The 23,118-nt window shown below is 39.6% G+C and overlaps 1 protein-coding gene across 2 annotated transcripts in view; it reads left to right on the top strand.

Moving 5' to 3' along the window:
* FBN2 (fibrillin 2) overlaps nucleotides 1-23,118 on the top strand; it is a 190,018-nt gene that overhangs the window by 121,768 nt on the left and 45,132 nt on the right. For both annotated transcript variants that reach the window (XM_080575090.1, XM_080575089.1), the window contains 11 exons: nucleotides 285-410; nucleotides 3,300-3,527; nucleotides 6,818-6,943; nucleotides 8,707-8,835; nucleotides 14,389-14,514; nucleotides 15,257-15,382; nucleotides 16,173-16,295; nucleotides 16,436-16,561; nucleotides 18,169-18,294; nucleotides 19,409-19,531; nucleotides 21,036-21,158. In XM_080575090.1, coding sequence (XP_080431216.1) covers nucleotides 285-410; nucleotides 3,300-3,527; nucleotides 6,818-6,943; nucleotides 8,707-8,835; nucleotides 14,389-14,514; nucleotides 15,257-15,382; nucleotides 16,173-16,295; nucleotides 16,436-16,561; nucleotides 18,169-18,294; nucleotides 19,409-19,531; nucleotides 21,036-21,158 — 1,482 coding nt within the window. The remainder of the gene's footprint in view (nucleotides 1-284; nucleotides 411-3,299; nucleotides 3,528-6,817; nucleotides 6,944-8,706; nucleotides 8,836-14,388; nucleotides 14,515-15,256; nucleotides 15,383-16,172; nucleotides 16,296-16,435; nucleotides 16,562-18,168; nucleotides 18,295-19,408; nucleotides 19,532-21,035; nucleotides 21,159-23,118) is intronic.

Consider the following 23,118-nt stretch of genomic DNA (forward strand, 5'->3'; position numbering starts at 1 on the left):
TTTTGCCAGGCATAATCATACTGATCTTAGATGAATGCCATCACAGTTACTGACTGTTGGGGACATAAAAGTTAACACTATTGGAGAATGTCAAAATGGTACAAAAAGGATGGAACTACTCCTTCAATTTATTTATTAGAAAATATTACTTATCCTAATACATTATGAATGAAAGTGTCATGCTTTCTTTCATATAGCTGAAGTTCTCAAAAAAGTTGTAGCTTTCTACTTGCTGGAGCTGGCATACAGTCTGAAATTTCTTTCACCCCTTCATTTACCAACAGATGTAAATGAGTGTGATGTTTTCCCGGGAGTTTGTCCCAATGGGCGATGTGTTAACAGCAGAGGTTCATTTCACTGCGAGTGCCCTGAAGGACTGACACTGGATGGAACAGGGCGAGTGTGTTTAGGTAAGACCACAGTCAACTCTGCTAACTTTTAGGCTCTGTATAAGAAATATCTGAAATAGGTCTCAAAAGAGTATGAAAGGATGTTTGATTTGTTTCTGTATTGCTGACTTTGTTAAATGTATGTCTTAGTTTTTGCCTGCTAAGACTTCAGATACCTGTGCCAGTTCAGGGAAGAGTTGTTAATCCCTAGAGGGAATGTGAATGTTTGTGTTATGATTTGTCTTGCCTTCAGTGCAGTCAATAGGTTTTGCTAGAGTGCTGCCCTTAACTGTGACTTCTGTTCCAAAACAGAAACATCTAACTCACTGGGAGCTAGACAATAAGCAGTTAGCTGTCCAACCAGAAGCTTATAATGCAGTGTGACTTCCTCTTTTCTCTCTTGCTATCTAGTCATGTTGTGAAAATGAGGTACTAGCTTGTAGCACAAACACTGGTGCAAATTGTTCTGTTTGTAAGAAAGCAAAATGGATGTAGATAAAAATAAGAGCTCATCTTCATTGTACAGAACTTAAATGTCTTCTACTGACAAAACATGATAGCTGTGAAGACAATGTTCTCTACAGGAAAGTTTTGAGGTATAAAAAGTACTGAACCCCTTATGCAAATTAAAGAATGCAAAAATATCCAGTAGCAAGTGTAGTTAGTTTTACTAGTCTGCTAAACGTTTTTGTTGTTGTTGGCAGAGAAAAAAGGAAAGAGCTAGAACTCAATTCCTGAGGTTGCAAGATAGGGAAAAAGAGCAAGAGAGACTTACCACAGTTCCTACACTACCACCAGGAAAGTGTATTCCCCTGGAAAACCCTTAACTTTTCTGTAACTTTTTTTCTAGAGCTGGGGAAGTGCGTGAATGAACATATAATAGTGCTTTTTACAATCACAGGTATTATAAAAAGTCACATTGCTACAAATTTTTGAAGCATCTGAATTATCGTAATAAAACAACAATATATATCAATGAATGTACTTGGTTTTCTTTTTCTTGCCTTTTTAATTGGAAATTCTATCCCCTTGCTCACTCTCTTAGGGAGCTTGTATTTTTTACATCTGAGAAGCTGTAAAATCCATATTCAGATACCACAAAATGTTTATATGGTTTTAAATAAGCCATACCTAGTAATTTAGAATTACATTTATCTATAAGATTATGGGGGGGGGGCGGGGGGGGGGGAGAAAGAAAGAAAAAAAGACTATTTATTGTGAGTTGTAATGTATTCTATAAAAGTGCATGTCTGTTTTAACTGAAATTAATTTGTACCACACACACCTTCTCCATCCAGGAATTCAGTGTTTTGCAGTACATCTGTTCAGATTGCTTTTTTGAAATCTTTAAAAATCAGTAGTCAGAAATGAAAAAGATACAGTCAGGGAACTGAATACTTAAAAGATTCTGGAATTCATGTTAATTTTTTTTTTACCTGTTTTAAGGACTATAAAAATATTATTACTTACAGCATTTGCTTTCTTTTAAGAAAACAGAACAATAGAACAAGTACAAATTTTCAGCCCTTGCTTCATGTCAGTCCAGAATTTGCCTGCTCTAATCCACGTTTTTTATTTGACCAGTGTTCTCTTTCCTCAAAGGAGATTCAAGTTTAAGCAAGCAATTTTCCTTTAATTGCACTATGCCTTACCAATAGCTGATACAAACAGCTACCAGGTTTTTTTTTTTTAATGTCAATGTAATGCTAGAAATATTTTTAAAAATAGAATTTTGAAAGGAAACAGATGTGTATAATCAGCATAAATATCTCATAGAAAAAAAGAAATAATTCAAAACCAAGTCTGCCAAGTTGCATGTGTGTATTTTTTAGTGCATAGCATAAGTAGTTTTGTTAGGTTTTCCTTCCTCTTTTTATTTTTTTTTCCTCAATAGTTAGCAAATCTGTTGCCTGTCACTGACATCCGTGGCCATCAACCCTGTACTACTTCTCAGTGAGAAATTTCATAAGGACAAGTGTGGATTTAGGTGTGGTTGACTGAGATAATGAAAGGTTGGAACAAGGGAGTCGTTTTCATGCAACACACAGGATTCATTTACCCTTAAAGCCATATTCCCTCTTCCTAATTTATTGAGAAGATGTCCCTTTATATTACAAGATATGTGCCTTCTCCTCTGCTACATAAGCACTGTGCTATATATTTCTCAAATATGTTTATTTCCTGCAGGGTCCACTACAGTGATTTCAATGAAAATAAGTATTTATTAGAAATACGTTTGCTGAATCTTTTGAAATGAAAATAAATATGATCCTGAAATAGAGTAGTTTACAGGAAAACATAAGTATTCTTTAAACAATTTCTAATTCTTATACTTGATTCTAAATTGTTTACCTTAAGATGTGCATAGGGTAAATTTATACTGTAAAACTGTATAACTCTGAAGGACTTGTATGGAAAATAATTCAGAAGCTCATCCATGTTATTTTTTAGATAATGCATTTTTACCAAAGCATTTTGTGCCAAGCATTTAAAATATCTGTTAGGTTTCCTGAAGCCTAACTTCCAGTCCAGTGTATGATATAAAAAATTAATGCTTACATTTATTCTGACAACACAGCTTGAATTCCAGTCCATCTAGGAAGATGTAGAATCACAGACATCTTCTCTAGCCCAGCTGTAATTGATACATTTCCCATTATTTGTATGTTGTAGAAACTAGCATTTAGATAAATACTTCTACTTTTATGTGCTGCAACAGAGATTCAGAAACTTACCAATAGCGATTTCAAATGGTTCAACACTGTGCAGAAGTGTAGCATCTTAAGCAGAAATCTGTCTCCCAGAAACTGACCCACTGTTATACACATGTACTCAAATAGCTGCTTCTGAAGAACTGAAAACCTAGCAAAGGGTAAAATTTCCCTTTTTTTTTTTTTTTTTAATGAGCAGATATCCGCATGGAGCAATGCTACTTGAAATGGGATGAAGATGAGTGCATTCAGTCTGTGCCTGGCAAGTTTCGTATGGATGCCTGCTGCTGCGCTGTGGGTGCTGCCTGGGGCTCCGACTGTGAGGAGTGTCCAAAGCCTGGCACAAAGGAATATGAGTCTCTGTGTCCCAGAGGTCCTGGCTTTTCCAACAGGGGAGATATTCTAACTGGCAGGCCATTTTATAAAGGTAAGGGTTCATTATTGTCTAACTGATCTAGAAGTGAATTATATGTACATCTTGGTGACTATTCTAAGGAAATGCCAGGATTTATATTTCGTATGTACTTGAGATGAGAAATATTATAAAGATGTTTGCCTTACAGAGCTGACAGTAAAGGTAGGGAACCTACCTCTGTTTGCATGATGTTCAAGAGTGTTATAGGAGTCTGCGAAGAAAAGATGCAAGGTCTCATTTTGGTAAGGACAAAAACGAAATGACTATGATAGGACTATGATAGGGAGAGGAGATCTCAATGATGAGAATAACAGAAAATACACACCTTTTTAACATTGTGCTTTGCAAAGAGTGAACTGAGGATGAGATGGAATTCTATGAAGTCAAGGAGTTAAAATGTGAACATAAAATATTACTGCAATTTGGTGAGGGTTCTCTGAACCACAGAATCACAGAAAGTTTGAGGTTGGAAGGGACCTCTGAAGATCATCTTGTCCAACCCCCTCGCAGAGCAGGATCCCCTCGAGGACATTGCACAGGATGGCATCCAGGGAGTTTTGAATATCTCCAGGGAAGGAGACTCCACAACCTCTCTGGGCAACCTCTTCCAGTGCTCTGTTACCCTCACAGTGAAGAAGTGACCCCTTATATTCAGCTGGAACTTCCTGTGCTTCAGTTTGTGCCCATTGCCTCCTGTCCTGTTGCTGGGCACAACTGAAAAGAGTATAGTTCCATCCTCTTGACACCCTTCCTTCAGATATTCATATACATTGATAAGATCTCCCCTCAGTCTTCTCTTTTCCAAGCTAAACAGGCCCAGCTCTCTCAGACTGTACTCATACGACAGGTGCTCCAGTCACCTAATCATCTTAGTAGCCCTTTTCTGGACTTGCTCCGGTAGTTCTATGTCCCTCTTGCACTGGGGAGCCCAGAACCGGACACAGGACTCCAGGTATGGCCTCACTAGCGCTGTATAGAGGGGGAGGATCACCTCCCTTGGCCTGCTGGCATCACTCTTCCGAATGTGCTCCAGAATACCACTGGCCTTCTTGGCCACAAGGGCACATTGCTGACTCGTGGTTAGCCTGCTGTCCACCAGGACTCCAAGGTCCCTCTCTGCAGAGCTTCTCTCCAGCAGGTCAGGCCCCATCCTGTACCGGTGCTAGGGGTTATTCTTCCCTAGGTGCAGGGAGGACCCAATACTGACCCCTGGGGGACAGACCCCCTAGCTACAGGCCTCCAGCTAGACTGCACCACTGCACAGCCCTCTGAGCTCTGCTATCCAGCCAATTGCCAATCCAACTCACAGTCCACTCATCTAGGCCACACTTCCTGAGCTTGTCTATGAGGAGGTTACGGGATACAGTGTCAAAAGCCTTGCTGAAGTCAAGGTAGACCACATCCACTGCTCTCCCCTCATCTACCCAGCTGGTCAACCAATCAAAGAAGAACAGCAGATTGGTCAAACATGATTTCCCATTGGTGAATCCATGCTGACTACTCCTGATCACTTTCTTATCCACCACATTTGTGGAGATGACCTCCAGGACGAGCTGCTCCATCACCTTTCCAGGGATGGAGGTGAGGCTGACTGACCTGTAGATATACAGACTGAAAAAGGATGGGTTCCTTCTGTGCTTTGCAGAGTTTTTTCACCAATTGGTTTTAATCACCAATTAAGTGATTAAAAGGGAAGGGTGTCTGATATTACACTCAAATTATGAGGGCGATGGAGCTGCAGTGATAAAGTAAAGTAAAAACATCTTGTCCATTTTTTCCTGTCTTTCGCTTCCACAGAGCACAGACAAAACATAAGAGGCTGGAAAACCTTAAGAAACAAGATATGAGATTATTTTAGATGACTGAAGTCTGAGAAGAACAGTAAATTTCTGTGTGTTCAGAAGCTGAGGTTATCCTGAAATGTTTTAATACTTGAACACAGTATTCTGAAACATTTGTCTTGAAAATATGTTGAGCTGTTTGAGAAAACTTTAACAGATTGGCGCTCTGTTTCACCATAAATAAGCTCCATTTTTCAAGTGTTACTATTCTAATTCAAAGCTCTCAACATTCAGTGGTGATTTGCTAAACAAGTATGGAATTCTATCCACCTCAAGATTTTTGTAAGATTTTGCTGCATGTTTCTGCTTTTGCACCATACTTTTTTAGTCCTCAAATAAGGATATTCATCCAGCAAGTTACAGAGTATAAGAAAAGCTCATTCAACTCTGTAAATCCCCTTGTGCACGTGCTTATGAGAGAGGTTGCAAGAATTTTAATAGCCTGTGTTATCCCAGCTGTCCAGGAAAATACATTTAGAAGAGGTGAAACATTTTGGTTGATATTCTACAAAAGAAAAGTTACCCTTTCCTAAACTGATCTTGAAATATCACTCAGTTAAAAACAAACAAACAAAACAAACAAACAAAAAAAAAAACAGATGATAATTACATCTCTTACAAGAAGGTTCAGCAAAACCATGAATATTCATTGTGTTAGCCAAGTAAAGAACATGATACATATTTGTGTCACAAGCAAAACAGTGTCAATGTGGGAAATTTCATTGAATTTAGTGGATTGCTGATAAACATAGACTTTTAATTACCGATTTGTGTATTGGAAAGCAAGGAAGGCATAAACAATTGAACAGGCAGGCAAACACCTTTTCTGCTTTTTTTCCAGGCTCAACTTCAGCCCAGCATTTCTCCTCCACTCTTCTTGGTGTCTGTCCCTCTGTTTTTATTGCAGGTTGCACTCAGTCCCAGACCCATAGGTGAGGCATTGGGCAGCAGGTCCTTGGGGATGGTTTCTCTCTTCCACCCCTTGTTGTTTGTTTACTGTTTTCTCTCGCTCTTCTTTCCTTCTTAAGCATTTCCTGTACCCCAGCCCTCAGGGTTGTCACTACTCCAGAGTGAATTGCCAAAACAGCCCATTGTCCCTTGACCTGGTATGGGTCACCTACAGGAACAGTCCCTTAGAGGTGTGACTACTCCAACATAGGTCTTCCATGGGCAACAGTCCCTCAAGGATGCCTCCTAGGACTTGGAGTACTGCCTTCCAGGAGTGCATCACAGCTGTGTCTCCAGCTATGTCCCCTCCTACTTGTCTCCTTGGTTTTATTTTTCCAAACTCCAGACCTGTAAAGGATGAGGCCATCCCTGCAGTACCCTGCTGCCCAAACCATGCCTTTTATGCTCAGTACAACTGGTAAGCAGGAAAAGGAAATTCCCATTCAATATACATTTATATATTAGTGTTTAAGAATGTTATTTTCTTTTTTTCTTTTTTTTTTTTTTCCATAGATATCAATGAATGCAAGGTATTCCCTGGTATGTGCATGAATGGTAAATGCAGGAATACAATCGGAAGTTTCAAATGTAGATGTAACAGTGGGTTTGCTTTAGATATGGAGGAAAGAAACTGTACAGGTAAGTCTTGCACTTTCCCCAGTTCTTAAAGGAACTTGTGATTGTTGCATATGTTGGTGATCTGGAAGCTCGATGTAATTAATTTCCTTCAATTTCTAAGAGCTTAATCTTTGTACAGAGTGGTCAACAGTGTTGTTTCCCTTTCAGGAAGTGATTCTCTATTAAATTGAACATTCTTCTGGTAAATGGACATTAGGAATCTGTTAAATTGGTGTTAAAGATGATCAAGTCATGCTCTGTCAGTACAATCTGAAAAATCTGGAAGAATCACCAGTGAAGCTAATTTCTAGTTCTTAACATATAGATTAACTTAATTTACAGTCTTTACTCTGTGGATGTTTTATTACTAAATGAACTGAGGGACTCCACTACAAATTAATTTTCATTTAGCTTTGATAGCCAAGCACACACAGAGGCACCCTTGCAATTCTGACATCAGTGCATTAACGCAAGAAGAGGCATGCATTTAATTTAAAAGTTTATTTACTGCCTGGACTGAAATAGAAGATAAGTGTGATAGTTTCCTGGTTATGAGAACCTGGATGCCTGCATTGTGGGTGGCTCTGAGCTGAAAATGAAGGAGGTTTTGTTTTACCACACAGGAGTCCATAAGTGAGTCTGACTAATACAAAGTGTGGGTGGTAAGGCATGTTAACTGAGGTTGGTCTGGATGTTAATGTTGCCCTAACTGGTGATTTCCTTGTTTTTATAGTGATTGCATTGATGAGAAATGCATTTAACTAACTTTATTTCTAAACTAACAAGAATTGGTCACAAAACTTCTCACTATGAAAGCTTCTTTGGGTTCTGTTTTTCACTGAAATTTTGTCCTGATGAAAATGTTCCACAGAAAAGCCACAGAGACCCAGGTTTTATTAAATAGAAGACTTTTATAATTTTAAATTAGCAACAAAATGTTTTATAAAGCCTGTAGAAAGCCAAGCACTCAGTGACATCCCAGATCCACCACATGGATTACCATCCCACACCTCCACACATCTGTGCACGAGAAATGAACTATCTTCTCCCAGTAGAAAACTGGCCATTGGGAGTAACAAGAGGCAGAAGAGATTCTTTCATGTAGTAAAAAAAGAACTGTTTAAAATCTTTTTTTTTTTTTCTTACAGTTTCTTCAGTTAAGCTTGCACTAGCTTTGTTTTCTGGAGCCACTTTAAGAAATAGTTCATTGTCCAGCTCACCACCTTACTGCAGACATGTTGATGCCTTTCTCTGCTCTTTTGTTCCTTGCTCCACAGACTTCTCAGATGACAGCACTAATTCTATGCCTTATTGCCTTGGACTAGTGTCTTCATTGTTTCAAATATTCTGTTATTTTTTATTCCCTGTGAATCCTTCATGTTTTCTTAATATGTAAAAAATTAATGACAAAATTATGAATTACTAGAGAATTGTATTCATAAAAAGCAATTTAATATCAATAGCGCTGTATGCATGGAGTCAAACGGTACCTCTATAATAATAACTCAGAATTTATTACAGTAGCATCCTTAGAAATGTACTTTAACATAGTTTAATCTACAGTTGAGAGCTCTAAAGGCATTACATTATGAATCTTCCACAAACTTTTTCACATAATCCGATTCTTTTAAATATTAAAATCAATTTCATTTCTCTATCACTTTATGTACTACGTATAATTTCTGTAGAATTCATTTATAATGTCCAAGTCTTAACTTCTGTGAAAGCAAGGATTACCTTAAACTCTTTTTGATTTTTCTACATTTCCATTTACTGTAAAACAGACATTGATGAATGCCGGATCTCCCCAGACTTATGTGGAAGTGGAACTTGTGTCAACACTCCTGGAAGCTTTGAGTGCGAGTGCTTTGATGGTTATGAAAGTGGGTTTATGATGATGAAGAACTGTATGGGTAAGTGTTGCCAGGATGAGCTGGAGACCTTCCATTTGCTGTACTCTGTACTATACTAGTTCTACTCCACTGAACACTTCATATGTATAATTATTGTGACTTCTTGAAAAAAATGATCGATGTCCAATATATAGGACAGATAACTGATTTGCGTATATAGCTTCGCACATTCTTTTTGCTGATTACATTCACACATTCCTGTATAGCTAATTGAGATTGTCAGGAACTATTCATGTAGTTTAACAGTGGCTCATGAGGTATTGAAACATTTAATGCATCTAAGAACAGAACGCTGAAGTTTCAAGGGCAACGTGATTCATGTTTCCTTGATTCTTTTAGGACTTAAGAAATTCTGAGACCACTTTGTGAAAAAAAGCCCCACATATTTTTAAATTGTTTAAAGTCATAAGAATAGGTACTGAGACACCAAAAGTTACTAGCCACCTTAAAAAAATCTGGAGTTGACATTATGGAGTACTTCTGCATACACCATGGAAATGGAAAGTCTGAAATCTTTATCTTGGTAGAATACTCTTAACCTTATTTTAGATGTTCAGTTTTATTATTTTGACTAAATCCTAACTTTTTTAGTTCTGTTATGCAAATATGTCTTTGAAAGGGACAAATTGTTTAAGCTCTATTCAAAGGCTGCTGAAACAGAATCACAGTTCCTCTCATTGAGGTTGGAAGACCTCTGGAGGTCATCCGGTCCAACCCGTGCTCAGTGCAGGATAAACTACAGCAAGGACCATGCACAGTTCAATACTGGAAATCTCCAAGGACAGATATTGTACAGCCTCTCTCAGAGACTTGTTCAAGTGCCAGAGCTTTCTCTCACTAAAAACATTCCTTTCCATGTTTGAATACAATTTCCCATGCTTCAGTTTTGTACCCATTTGTCTCTCATTTTGTCACTGGACACCACTCAGAAGGTGACTTTCTTCTTTACCTTCCCCAGAAGATATTTATACACATTGATAGACCCCCTGAGCCTTCTTTTTCCCATGCTAACGTTCACATGTTCACTCTCTAAGCTTTTCTTTGCATGTCGGAACCCTCAACCTCTAGGTCTTCTCTATGATCTTTAATGAGACTTTAACCAGTACGTCCATGTACTGAGGAGCCCAGAACTGAATGTAGCACTCCAGATGTAGTCTTTTCGGTGTTGAGGGTGATGTTCACCCCCCTCCAACCTGCTTGTGGTGCACTTCCTAATGCAGCCCAGGATGCTGTTGACCTTCACTGCAAAGGGCACATTGCTGGATCATGTTAAGTTTGTTCCCTGGGATCCCCAGGTCCTTTTCTGCAAACCTACTTTCCAGTTGGTCAGTCCCCAGGCTGTGCTGTTGCATCTGTTTATTCCTCCCCAGGGGCATCACTATTTGTTGATGAGAGTTTCCCAGTTGCTTATTTCTCCAGCCTCGCAAGGTCCAATTGAATGGCAGCACAACCATCTGGTACATTAACCAGTCTTTCTTCCGTCACCTGCCAACTTGCCGAGGGTGCATTCTGACCCATCATCTAGATCATTAACGAAGATGATTAACAGTATTTGTCCCATTATTGACCCCTGAGGTATACCACTAGCAACCAGTGTCTAGCTGGACTTTGTGACGCTGATTACAACCCTTTGAACATGGCAGTTCAGCCAGTTTTAAGTCCACTCCACTGTGCCCTCATCTAGATCATACTTTATCAGTTTGTCTGCCAGGGTCTTAGGGAATACAGTGTCAAATGCCTTTCTAAAGTCAAAATGAAAGGCATTCACCGCTCTCTTATTTGCTGATCTAGACATTTCATTGAAGAATACTGTCAGGTTGGTCAGTTTTGATTTTCCCTTCGAATCTCTGTTAACCCACTTTCATGTAATTCATATGTTGGAAAATGGCTTCCAGGATTCTTTGCTCTATCACCTTCCCAGAGATGGAAGTGAGGCTGAATGGTCTGGATCCTCTTTCTTGCCCGTTTTGAAGACTAGATTAATATTCACTTTCCTCCCATCCCAAAGATCGTCACCTAATTGCCATGACCTTTCAAAGATGATCTGTAGTGGCCTCACAGTGCCATCAGTCGGCTCCCTTTGCACTCATGCGTACAACTCATGAGGTTCCATGGCCCCATTGTTTAAATGTTCCTTAACTTGACCTCTGTGACTGAGGAGTGAGTCTTCCTTGTTCCAGACTTTTCCACTGATTTTAGGTCTCGAATTGCTGAAAGCAAATGTTACCAGTGAAGATTTATGCAAAGACAGTATTGAATATCTTGTCTTCTTCCAGGCATCCTAGGTCACCAGTTCCATTCAGCACTGGGCCCATATTTTCCCTCATCTTCCTTTTGCTGATGCTCTGCATCTGAAAGACTTTCTTGTTGCCCTTTACATCCCTTGCCAAGGTCACATCCTGGTGGCATCCCTGCATACTCAAACAGTGCTTCAGTATTCCTCCTGGGTTGTCTATCCCTGCTTTTGTGTATTTTATGCTTCATTTTTATGTTTGAGTACTGTCAGGAGCATTCTGTGCTCCTTGATTGAACTCAAATATGTGGTTCTGTGGCCTCCATGCAGGCCTCCTGTCACCTTTCACTGATTTCCTGTACATTATGATGCTTGAAACCACAGTCATCAAAATATCATTGCCTGAATCACGGAAAAAGATAACAAGGAAGCTAAACTGTGGAAACCTTCAGGAGAGACAGACACTCTCTACAAATGCAGAGAATGAATACTGTTTGGTTTCTGTAAGTCAGAGGCAAGGATGCAAGATGTCAGATAAACACACAGAGAGTGAGGAAATAAGAAGAGAAATGACTTCTTGAAGGCCTTTTGCAGAAACTAAGAAAAGGAAGGAATGCTGAATGAAAACATTTTGGAGCTTTGAGAATTAGCCAAGCAAGAGTCTATCAAAAGAGAAATTGGATTCTATCATCAGCCAGTTTATCTCCTTATGTGAATAACCTGCTAAACCCTATGATGTCTTGGCTAATTTCTTAGGCGAATGAAATAAAAACACTAGTCTATTTATTTGAATAAAAGTCTTTTTTTTTCAAGGGTAGCTAGTCATGCTTCCTGGGAGACCAAAAGTCTGAGTGCATCCTGCACCTTGAAGGTCCATTGTTCATATTTCTTTCCATATCTATAGCATTAGCTGTTTTTTTCAGATTCATGAGTCAAATATTCAGTTTTACATTGTACGTTGTAACATGTCTATTTCTCAGCCACATATCTACATACACAGCAGTTAGCAAGCTATCAATCCTTTTACAATCAGAGAATCATCTAGGTTGGAAGAGACCTCCAAGATCACCTAGTCCAACCTCTGACATAACACTAACAAGTCCTTCACTAAACCACTAAACCATATCACTAAGCTCTGCATCTAAATGTCTTTTAAAGACCTCCAGGGATGGTGACTCAACCACTTCCCTGGGCAGCCTGTTCCAATGTCTAACAACTCTTTCAGTAAAGAAGTTCTTCCTAATAACCAACCTAAACCTCCCCTGGCGCAACTTTAGCCCATTCCCTCTCATCCTGTCATCAGGCACGTGGGAGAATAGACCAACCCCTACCTCTCTACAGCCTCCTTTAAGGTACCTGTAGAGAGCGATAAGGTCACCCCTGAGCCTTCTCTTCTCCAGGCTGAACAGCCCCAGCTCCCTCAGCCGCTCCTCGTAAGACTTGTTCTCCAGACCCCTCACCAGCTTTGTTGTGCTTCTCTGGACTCACTTGAGCACCTCAATGTCCTTCTTGTAGCGAGGGGCCCAAAACTTAACACAGTACTCGAAGTGCGGCCTCACCAGAGCTGAGTACAGGGGGACAATCACTTCCCTAGCCCTCCTGGCCACACTGTTTCTTATACAAGCCAGGATGCTGTTGGCCTTCTTGGCCACCTGAGCACACTGCTGGCTCGTATTCAGCCAACTATCAACCAGTACTCCCAGGTCCTTCTCTGCCAGGCAGATTTCTAACCACTCCTCTCCCAGCCTGTAGCGCTGCTTGGGGTTGTTGTGCCCCAAGTGCAGGGCCCGGCACTTGGCCTTGTTGAACTTCATACAGTTGGCCTCAGCCCATCGGTCCAGCCTATCCAGATCCTCCTGCAGAGCCTTCCTACCCTCAAGCAGATCGACACATGCACCTACCTAACTTGGTGTTGTCTGCAAACTTACTGAAAGTGCACTCGATCCCCTCATCCAGATCACTGATAAAGATGTTAAAGAGAACTGGCCCTAGTACTGAGCCCTGGGGGACTCCACTAGTGACCGGCCTCCAACTGGATTTAACTCCATTCACCACAACTCTTTAGGTCCGGCTACCCAGCCAGTTTCTAACCCAACAAAGCGTATGCCAGTCCAAGCCATGAGCAGCCATTTTCTTGAGGAGAATGCTGTGGGAAACGGTGTCAAAAGCCTTACTGAAGTCAAGGTAGACCACATCCACAGCCTTTCCCTCATCCACCAAGTGCGTCACTTTGTCATAGAAGGAGATCGCGTTCGTCAAGCAGGACCTGCCTTTCATAAACCCATGCTGACTGGGCCTGATCGCCTGCTTGCCATGCAAGTGCCGCGTGATGACACTCAAGATAATCTGCTCCATGAGCTTCCCTGGCACTGAGGTCAAACTAACAGGCCTATAGTTTCCCGGGTCTACCTTCCGGCCCTTCTTGTAGATGGGCGTCACGTTTGCTAGCTGCCAGTCGACTGGGACCTCCCCTGATAGCCAGGACTGCTGATAAATGATGGAAAGTTTCTTGGCCAGTTCTTCGGCCAGTTCTCTCAGTACCCTCGCATGGATCCCATCCGGCCCCATCGACTTGCGTACATCTAAGTGCTGTAGCAGGTCACCAACCTTTTCCTCGTGGATTGTGAGGGCCACGTCCTGCTCCACATCCTCTTCCACCAGCTGGTACTGGGTATCTAGAGAACAACTGGTCTTGCCGCTAAAGACTGAGGCAAAGAAGGCATTAAGCACCTCAGCCTTTTCCTCATTTCTCCTCACTAAGTTTCCCCCCGCATCCAGTAAAGGATGGAGATTCTCCTTAGTCCTCCTTTTCGTGTTAATGTATCTATAAAAACATTTTATGTTGTCTTTACTTTACTATCCTTTTAGTTACAAGTTTACATGCATGTCCCCATTAACTGCAATCCATGTACAGTAATTTCAGTGCATGCCTAAAATGGGTGTCTGGTTAAATTTAGTAGAAAACTTTTTTGAAAATTGCAACAGAATGTTAATACATTGTTCAAAATGATGACCATCCAAACAGATTCTGTCTTTTCTTGTTTCAGGTTTCTCTTAGAGTACTTAATTTTGAATGATACATTTATCTTATTTTCTTGGAAAAAAAAAAAAAAGCCCAACTTATTTTAGAGTTCAGTAACTTAAAGGACTTTTTTTTTGCACTGTTACATAGAATGAGGAAAGGAGGAGCACTGCTTCAATGAAAACTTCTTTTTATTTGTAACCTTCAGATTTTGTCACTTCCAGGCGCTGAGAACTGCTTTTCCCTTTGTTGCTCCTTAGTAATGATTTTATACTTTCTTGCCATGGTTTCTTTTCAGATATTGATGAATGTGAACGCAATCCTCTGCTGTGTAGAGGTGGCACTTGTGTGAACACAGAAGGGAGTTTTCAGTGTGACTGTCCTGTGGGACATGAGCTGTCACCATCACATGAGGAATGCATTGGTGAGTTTCAACTAAGGATAGCAGTCTTCACCTCTCTATGAAGAGCAGTCATTTCTGCTATGAAAACTTTTTGTCACTGGCAAGGATGTGGCCTTAGGAATATCTCAAACAAATTCATGTTCCTTCTTTGAATACCTTCAAATAAAATAAATACCTTCAAATTAAATCCTTATAGCAGATCCTGTAAAATCTCCAGTGCCCTCAGCACTTTTGGCTTCAAAGAGGAGTTTTTTAGCAGGACTCTAGGGGTTATTAAGCAGCTCAAAGGACTGTACCACTCATGTTGGCCATTTTCAATTAAGAGGCATAAAAGCATAAAGTGAACTTCATTCCTACAATCACAAAGAAGTGTTTCTGTCCCACAGTGAAATGCAGTTCTCCTTTTTGCACATAATTCAATACTGAAGCAGTAAAAGAAAAATAAAAATGAAAAAGCCATAAATCATATTACCTTTTTGTCTTCTGTGTTTGATGAATAGTCACTGCAAGAGTTGGCTTAAACCAGCAGATTGGAGTACCATGGACTTTATGAGGGGGTCTGCTACAGTTAATGTTCACAGAACAAAACGAAGAAAATAAACATTTGGTTACTGTTTCAGACATACTATTTAGGGTCCATACCTTGAACGGGAATGTATTAAGAGCCAGAAACTGAAAGTGTCTGAAATCCAGTGGTTTAAAATGTATTCCTTACCCCCTTTCTCTGACTAAGAAGTAATTGATATAAATGATTCTTTTCCAGATGTAAATGAATGCTCACTAAGCGACAATCTCTGCAGAAATGGCAAATGTGTGAACATGATTGGAACATACCAGTGTTCCTGTAACTCTGGATACCAGGCCACTTCCGACAGACAAGGCTGCGTAGGCAAGTGCTCTATTCCTTAACCTATGTATTCATACTTAAGCGTGTATTGTTTCATATGGCTTTACTTCTATTTCATGCAGAGCCATCTTCTCATTTTTTGCTATTAAGTATATCATGAACTATTGTGGACATTTCACCTGAAGAGTATTAAGAAAGTGTAATACCATTGCTGTACTGAACTCTGAAGAATGCTTTGGGAAAATAATACTCTTATGGTGCTACTCCATTAAAATCACAAGCTTGAGTGTGAAACAATGAGAAAATATTGCTAAGTTTCTTAATTGAGCAAGAACAGCCCAAGTTTTTCTTCCACTTACTGTATAAATTTCTAAAAATCCTACACTTGTAGTAATACTGAACTATGTATTTTTCAACACATTGGCAATGAGAGCAGAGGGACTGAGATTTTGTTGTTGTTGTTGCTTTTGCTTATTTTTTGCAAAAACATAAATTTGTGCTGCATGTCAAGCTTACATTAAACTTCAGTTTCTTAGGGCTTTTCTTTCTTTTTCTTTCCACCTGTTGTCTTTTGCACTTTTTTTTAAACCTATATCCTTAATAATATATGTGAATATAAATAACTTAAAAGTAGTCACTTGCTCCCATAGATGAAAATGCAGTTGAAAGAGGGAAGGAAGGCTGAACAAAATCTAAATCAAGAGAGTGTAGTGTGAGAATGAAAACTCAAGATCATCACCAGCAAACTGCTTCATCTCTTAAGTAAAATGACAAGAGAAGGTGACTTCTCCTTATAAAAGTAGACTTACTGTAACTTATGTTGCTTCCCCAGATATTGATGAATGTATGATAATGAATGGAGGCTGCGACACCCACTGCACTAACTCAGAAGGCAGCTACGAATGTAGCTGCAGTGATGGCTATGCTCTAATGCCAGATGTCAGGACATGTGCAGGTAGTTTTTAATATCTTTATGGGTTTTCATTAAAAATAGATTGAAAGTTCCAGCATGGTGCCTTTCAGCCAATCTGAATATGGTATTCTGTTAGCCAGTCTGTACCAGTGTGACAGAGTTATTTTCTGCTTTTATTTCAGATATTGACGAATGTGAAAACAATCCAGATATCTGTGATGGTGGGCAATGTACTAATATTCCAGGGGAGTATCGCTGTCTCTGTTATGATGGATTTATGGCGTCTATGGACATGAAAACTTGCATTGGTAAGTAGCTCTACAAACCAAAGGTAATGAGAGTCTAAAAGTTGTACAGCTAATGCTTTGGAGTCTTTGAAGGGATAATGAATACTTGAAGGCATGTTATAGAACTATGTATGTAATTTTAAAAAAAACAAAAGATCTATTGATCTTTCTTGCTACAGTATAAATGATAGGAAGTGTAGCAGAAAATTTGAAAAGTCCATATGCATAAATAAACTCCTGTAATTCCAAAAATAGGATTGATATAATTGTAATAGTAGGATTTGCCTATAACATCACTATAGAGAAGAGAATGTTTGGGTGCCCCAGCATTTTCTTCTGTCTCTTGTAAATGTTTTAGTTTATCCTCTCAACTACATTAAATTACTATGAGTGATTATGAAGGAAATCAAAATAAAAATATTTCTTCAGATTAAACTAACTTGTTTAGTTAGTTCTACTGTTTATACAAAACCCTAACCTTTTACATTTAATGTTTTGTATACACTATACTTTAAGGTGGTTTGGGTTATATTAATAAAATTATATTTTGTGAACATCTGTCAAATAAACCTTTCATTACTCATTTTATACGTGTGCACACTGAGAAGAAACTAATCATATGTAGTGATGAATAAAGGTGTCATAGAATCATAGAATATCTCTAGTTGGAATGGACAAGGATCATCAAGTCCAACTCATGACTCTGCACAGGACCACCCAAAAATCAAACCACACATCTGAGAGCATTGTCCAAATGCTTCCTGAACTCTGGCAGGCTCAGTGCTGTGACCACTTCCTTGGGAAGCCTAATCCAGTGCCTGACCACCCTCTGGGTGCAGAACCTTTCCCTAACACCCAGCCTGACCCTCCCCTGTCCCAGCTCCATGCTGTTCCCTCGGGTCCTGTTGCTGTCCCCAGAGAGCAGAGCTCAGCGCCTGCCCCTCCGCTCCCCTCGTGAGGGAGCTGCAGGCCGCCATGAGGCCTCCCCTCAGCCTGCTCTGCTCTGGGCTGAGCAAACCAAGGGACTTCAGCCACTCCTCAGATGTCTTTCCCTCTAGACTCTTCACTATCTTTGTCACTCTCCTTTGAATGCTCCCTAAAAGTTTTATATTTTTCTTATATTGTGGTGCACGCAACAGCACACAGTGCTCAAGGTGAGGCTGCACCGGTGCAGAGCAGAGCGGGACAATCCCTTCCCTCAACTGGCTAGCTGTGCTGTGCTTGATGCATCTCAGAATACAGTTGGCCCATTTGGCTGCCATGGCCCACTGTTAACTCATATTCTACTTGCCATTGACCAGAACCCCCAGGTACCTTTCCCCTGGGCTGCTCTCCAGCCTCTCGTCCCTCAGTCTGTATGTACACCCAGGGCTGCCCCTTCCCGGGTGCAGAATCCAGCACTTGCTCTTGTTAAACTTCATGTGGGTTGGTGATGGCCCAGCTCTCTAATTTGTCAAGATCTCTCTGCAAGGCCTCTCCACCCTTGAGGGAGTCAAATGGCTCCTCCTCATGTGCTTCTGGTATTTTCACCTCAACAACAATATTCCAAAAAGACAAAGTATGCTGTTAGGTGTTGTTAGATGTTGTTAGTAATTTTTAAGTAATAATGAATTTATGTGCATTTACAGATGTAAATGAATGTGATTTGAATTCCAACATCTGTATGTTTGGGGAGTGTGAAAACACTAAAGGTTCATTCATTTGTCACTGCCAGCTAGGATATTCGGTCAAGAAAGGAACCACCGGTTGCACAGGTAAAGCAAATTTCTGGCATATGTGTTACAGTGTGTAACACATCTTGATTGGCTTTCAGGTAAAATAAATGCACAAGTGTTCATGCACAAGTGTTCACACACAAGTGAGAGGCTGTAATTTCTACCATTATGTAGTAAATGTAGGAGTCTACCTATATTACATGTATCAGCATGTATTCAGGAATTTGAAAAGGTTTGCTCTTTGACCAATATCAATATGATATAAGAGACCTCATACGTGACTGCGGTTTTAAAGGCAAAACTTTTTCTGCTATAGACTGGAGGAATATCTAGTACCAAATAGAGCCTGGCTAGGTATGGCTGCATCTGTGGTAGAAGTATTTAATCTGTACCCATTTGTCATGCATACTGAAAGTATGAACTCATCTGTCAACTACAGCTGTGAGAAATGACCCAGGAGTCTAAGAAAAGGTCAAAAGGGAAAAAAAAATAGAAAAAAAGAAGGAAAAAAATAGTGATGGTGTAAGAAGAAAAGTATATGCCTTCCTTCAATCCATGCTAACAAATTTTAAAGAATCATAGTAATTCAGTTTCAAACTGTACAAATTCCCATGCTAATTGGCATGTTTCCTTCTGCAGGCTGGGTCTACTCTGTTCTTCTTCTTCTTCTAGGGGGAAGCTAAGGTCATCCAAGATGACTCTTCTTGGAAGGTTGATGGAATTCCTCCTGTAATTTCATATTTAAGAATTTGTTTTATAGTTTCAAAAATCTTGGACAAGTCATTTCTATAACTGAAATGTGCCCACACAATCAAGGGTGTCGACCCTTTTTAGGCATATCGGCATACTTGTCTGTAAGACAGCTTTAATTTCACACTGAAAAGCAACTGTAGGAAATCAAACTAATTTTACCATGTTTACTAACAAAGAATGTTATGAAAACATAATGAAAGTACAATTGAAAATGCAAGTATAATTATCATTAATTTATAAAGTAATGTCACTTGCTTGAATTATTATATGGTTTTGAACTTTTTGTTTTTAAGGGATTGCAAAACTACACAATGGAAATGAGTAAAATCCAAGGGGAAAATCATTTGTAATATTCTGGTTCTCCTGATGTAAATACTAATAGTTTATTTTGTGCTTCTAGATGTGGATGAGTGTGAAATTGGTGCTCACAACTGTGACATGCATGCCTCATGTGTCAATGTACCAGGAAGTTTTAAATGTAGTTGCAGAGAGGGATGGGTCGGGAATGGCATTAAATGTATTGGTAAGTATATAGAAAAATAAAGTTTTTCTCTCTCTATTTTTCTTTTTTTTTTAGTTTTCTTTTTTATCTTTTCTCTTTTTTCAACAAAACATGCAATATGACTGTGATTACTCCATTAGAAACAAAAGTATTATTCCTCTATTTGCTGTACTCTGTGGATAGATGAGTATACAAGATTCTTGTGTTTTGGGAGTTTGTTTTTTTTTGGGGAAAAAAAAAAAAGGTTTTGTCTCAGGAGCCTCTCTGTGTAACATCCTACTGTGTTAAATATGTATTTTGCAAAGTTTATATACAACTGCTAGAATGGACAAAATACAAAATTCAGTCAAAAATATGGTGGAGTTTGTTTTGAGATTTCCTGCCATTAGATATTATTTCTGTTACTCAATACCAATTTTCTGGGAAAAAAAAAAATAATCCTGTAGTGTTTCTAGTTAATAGGCCTAATATAAAACACGTTGGACCTGAAGTATGGGAAACTTGATTCTACATTTGCTGGGCTGCTACAGTCACATTATGTGTCCTTGCCTTTGTTTTAATTTTGGTGTGTAAAAGAGATTGTAATATTTACCTTTTTTGCATAACATTTTGGGATCTGTGGAAGATGAGATTCACTTAAAAATTAGGCTTTATTGGTATAATATGTGAAAGAAAAAATACCTGTACTATGACATTTTACTGCAAGCCAGATTTTGTAAGATTTTAAAGCTATGTCTGAGAAAAAAAAAAAAAAAAAGAAAAAAAAAAAAAGAAGGCTCCCTGGTCTTTATAGTTATCATTTAATTAAAAATAGGTGAGGTTCTGCTAAGCAAATAAGACATCCTGTTTGAAAGGACTTAAACAAAAAGATGTGGTAGAACCCATATTGTTAAAATAGGTCCTGGGTACAGAATGTTCTTCCAGGAGTCCCTTATACAGATGTCTGCTGATGGGCAAGGCAGAGTGTGAAAAGGACCATCAGGTACCACATAGCACCTGTCACAGTGCGGCACCTGATACTGACTCACATCATGCACTCGAATGGCCATTTCCATCAAATCAAGCTGCAATTGCCATTTAGCGACAGGAGGGTCTTCTGGTTTTGTTGTTGGTTTGGTTTGGTTTAGTTTGGCTTGTGTTATTTTTAAATCCAAATTGGCATCCAAGTTAGAAATAAAGCCTGCATTGATTTTCATAGCGTTAGGCTGCTTTTATGTTCTGTTAATTGAGAAGGCTCATCAGATGTGTGTTAGATTTTCACCTCACCATATCTCTTTGTTCTGTTATTTTCAACACACTTTGATTCCAAGCTCTTTATGAGGATATTAACACAACACACTTTGATTCCAAGCTCTTTATGAGGATATTAACATTTAGGTAATGATATCAACATTTACTCTAATGAATCAGCTGAATTCCATCCATTCTGTGGATGTTGTATGCTTGTTTAGTTTGGCAGTTAATTGCAAGCAAAGTACACTACCTGCTGTATTACTGCTTATGCTCTTTTGTCCCTGATGTATAGATCTTGATGAATGCTCCAATGGGACACACCAGTGCAGCGTGAATGCCCAGTGTGTAAACACCCCAGGGTCATACCGCTGTGCTTGTGCAGAGGGATTCACAGGGGATGGATTTACTTGTTCTGGTAAGAAGTTTCTGTGAAAGCTGATTTGTCACTGATGGTTTCTGTTTCATGGAAGAGTTCCAAATTTAGACCTAAGCCCAAAGTGCAAGAGAATAAATGTAAAAGTGTCTATTAAGACCCATCTCCTGAAGAAATGTTAACAAAGACAGTCGACCCTTAGATTTGCATGCCAAACTGGATGCAGTGAGACCAGTTGTTGGGTGAAGCTCCTGTCTGCTCCTTTCTCCTTTTCCTTTTTGCTCCAACTTTTTTGAATGTACACGCGCAGTTTCAAGAGGACAAGGATTCAGCTGTCGTCGACCCTGCCCTGTTGACTGGGTCTGCCTCTGACAGGGAAGAGATCTTTTATTTTGCCATCGCTAGGGGAAAGAGGACTGAATGGGATGTAATCATTAATGATTAAATCATTATTTTTAATGATTTTCTTTTAAATAAAAACAAGTTGCAATTGAAAAATGTTGCCCACTATCTCTGCATTTAAGCTTTTTTGAACATCATTTACCACACAGAAAGTGTTTTAAAATAGCTCAAAGTGTAAAAGATTATATAAAGTGTAAGGATTTTATATAAAACATAAATGTATGAGCATTGAGTTACTGTGCTTTTTATCACTTAAGTAGTGGAAATGCAACAATGTCTCTGTTCTACAGTACTTATTTGTTCTCTATGTGGTCAGCAATTTCTGAGGTTTGAAGGAATGCATCCTAAGCATAGTAAAATACAAAGAAAGTAATGTGAATGCATTCACTATTAGCTAACTAACCAAAATCAATTTACACCTTAAATATTATTAAAACTTAATATAAGAATAAGTCAGAAGACTTATTAATATTAGTTTTTGATCTCAGAAGTAGGATCTTCAGATTTTGCTTATTTATGTGTTTCAAGTTTGTGGTTCATGAACATGAATTTTAATCCCTATTGTTAATGAAGTATGCGTTAGATTTGTCAATTTAAAATTTAATTTAATTTAAATTTTTGCTCTTTTTTAAGAGCTATCAAAAATCTTAGAAAAATGAAAATGAACCATGTTGTTTGAAAGTACCAATGTTCAAAGTAACACTTAGAAAAAATGTTTCATGTCAGACTAACAGAGCAATATCACAGAATCACAGAATCATCTAGGTTGGAAGAGACCTCCAAGATCACCTAGTCCAACCTCTGACATAACACTAACAAGTCCTTCACTAAACCACTAAACCATATCACTAAGCTCTGCATCTAAATGTCTTTTAAAGACCTCCAGGGATGGTGACTCAACCACTTCCCTGGGCAGCCTGTTCCAATGTCTAACAACTCTTTCAGTAAAGACGTTCTTCCTAATAACCAACCTAAACCTCCCCTGGCGCAACTTTAGCCCATTCCCTCTCATCCTGTCATTAGGCACGTGGGAGAATAGACCAACCCCTACCTCTCTACAGCCTCCTTTAAGGTACCTGTAGAGAGCGATAAGGTCACCCCTGAGCCTCCTCTTCGCCAGGCTGAACAGCCCCAGCTCCCTCAGCCGCTCCTCGTAAGACTTGTTCTCCAGACCCCTCACCAGCTTCGTTGTGCTTCTCTGGACTCACTTGAGCACCTCAATGTCCTTCTTGTAGCGAGGGGCCCAAAACTTAACACAGTACTCGAAGTGCGGCCTCACCAGAGCTGAGTACAGGGGGACAATCACTTCCCTAGCCCTCCTGGCCACACTGTTTCTTATACAAGCCAGGATGCTGTTGGCCTTCTTGGCCACCTGAGCACACTGCTGGCTCGTATTCAGCCAACTATCAACCAGTACTCCCAGGTCCTTCTCTGCCAGGCAGATTTCTAACCACTCCTCTCCCAGCCTGTAGCGCTGCTTGGGGTTGTTGTGCCCCAAGTGCAGGGCCCGGCACTTGGCCTTGTTGAACTTCATACAGTTGGCCTCAGCCCATCGGTCCAGCCTATCCAGATCCTCCTGCAGAGCCTTCCTACCCTCAAG

The sequence above is a fragment of the Anser brachyrhynchus genome, assembly GCF_964034855.1.
Source record: "Anser brachyrhynchus genome assembly, chromosome: Z".
Classification (NCBI taxonomy): domain Eukaryota; kingdom Metazoa; phylum Chordata; class Aves; order Anseriformes; family Anatidae; genus Anser; species Anser brachyrhynchus.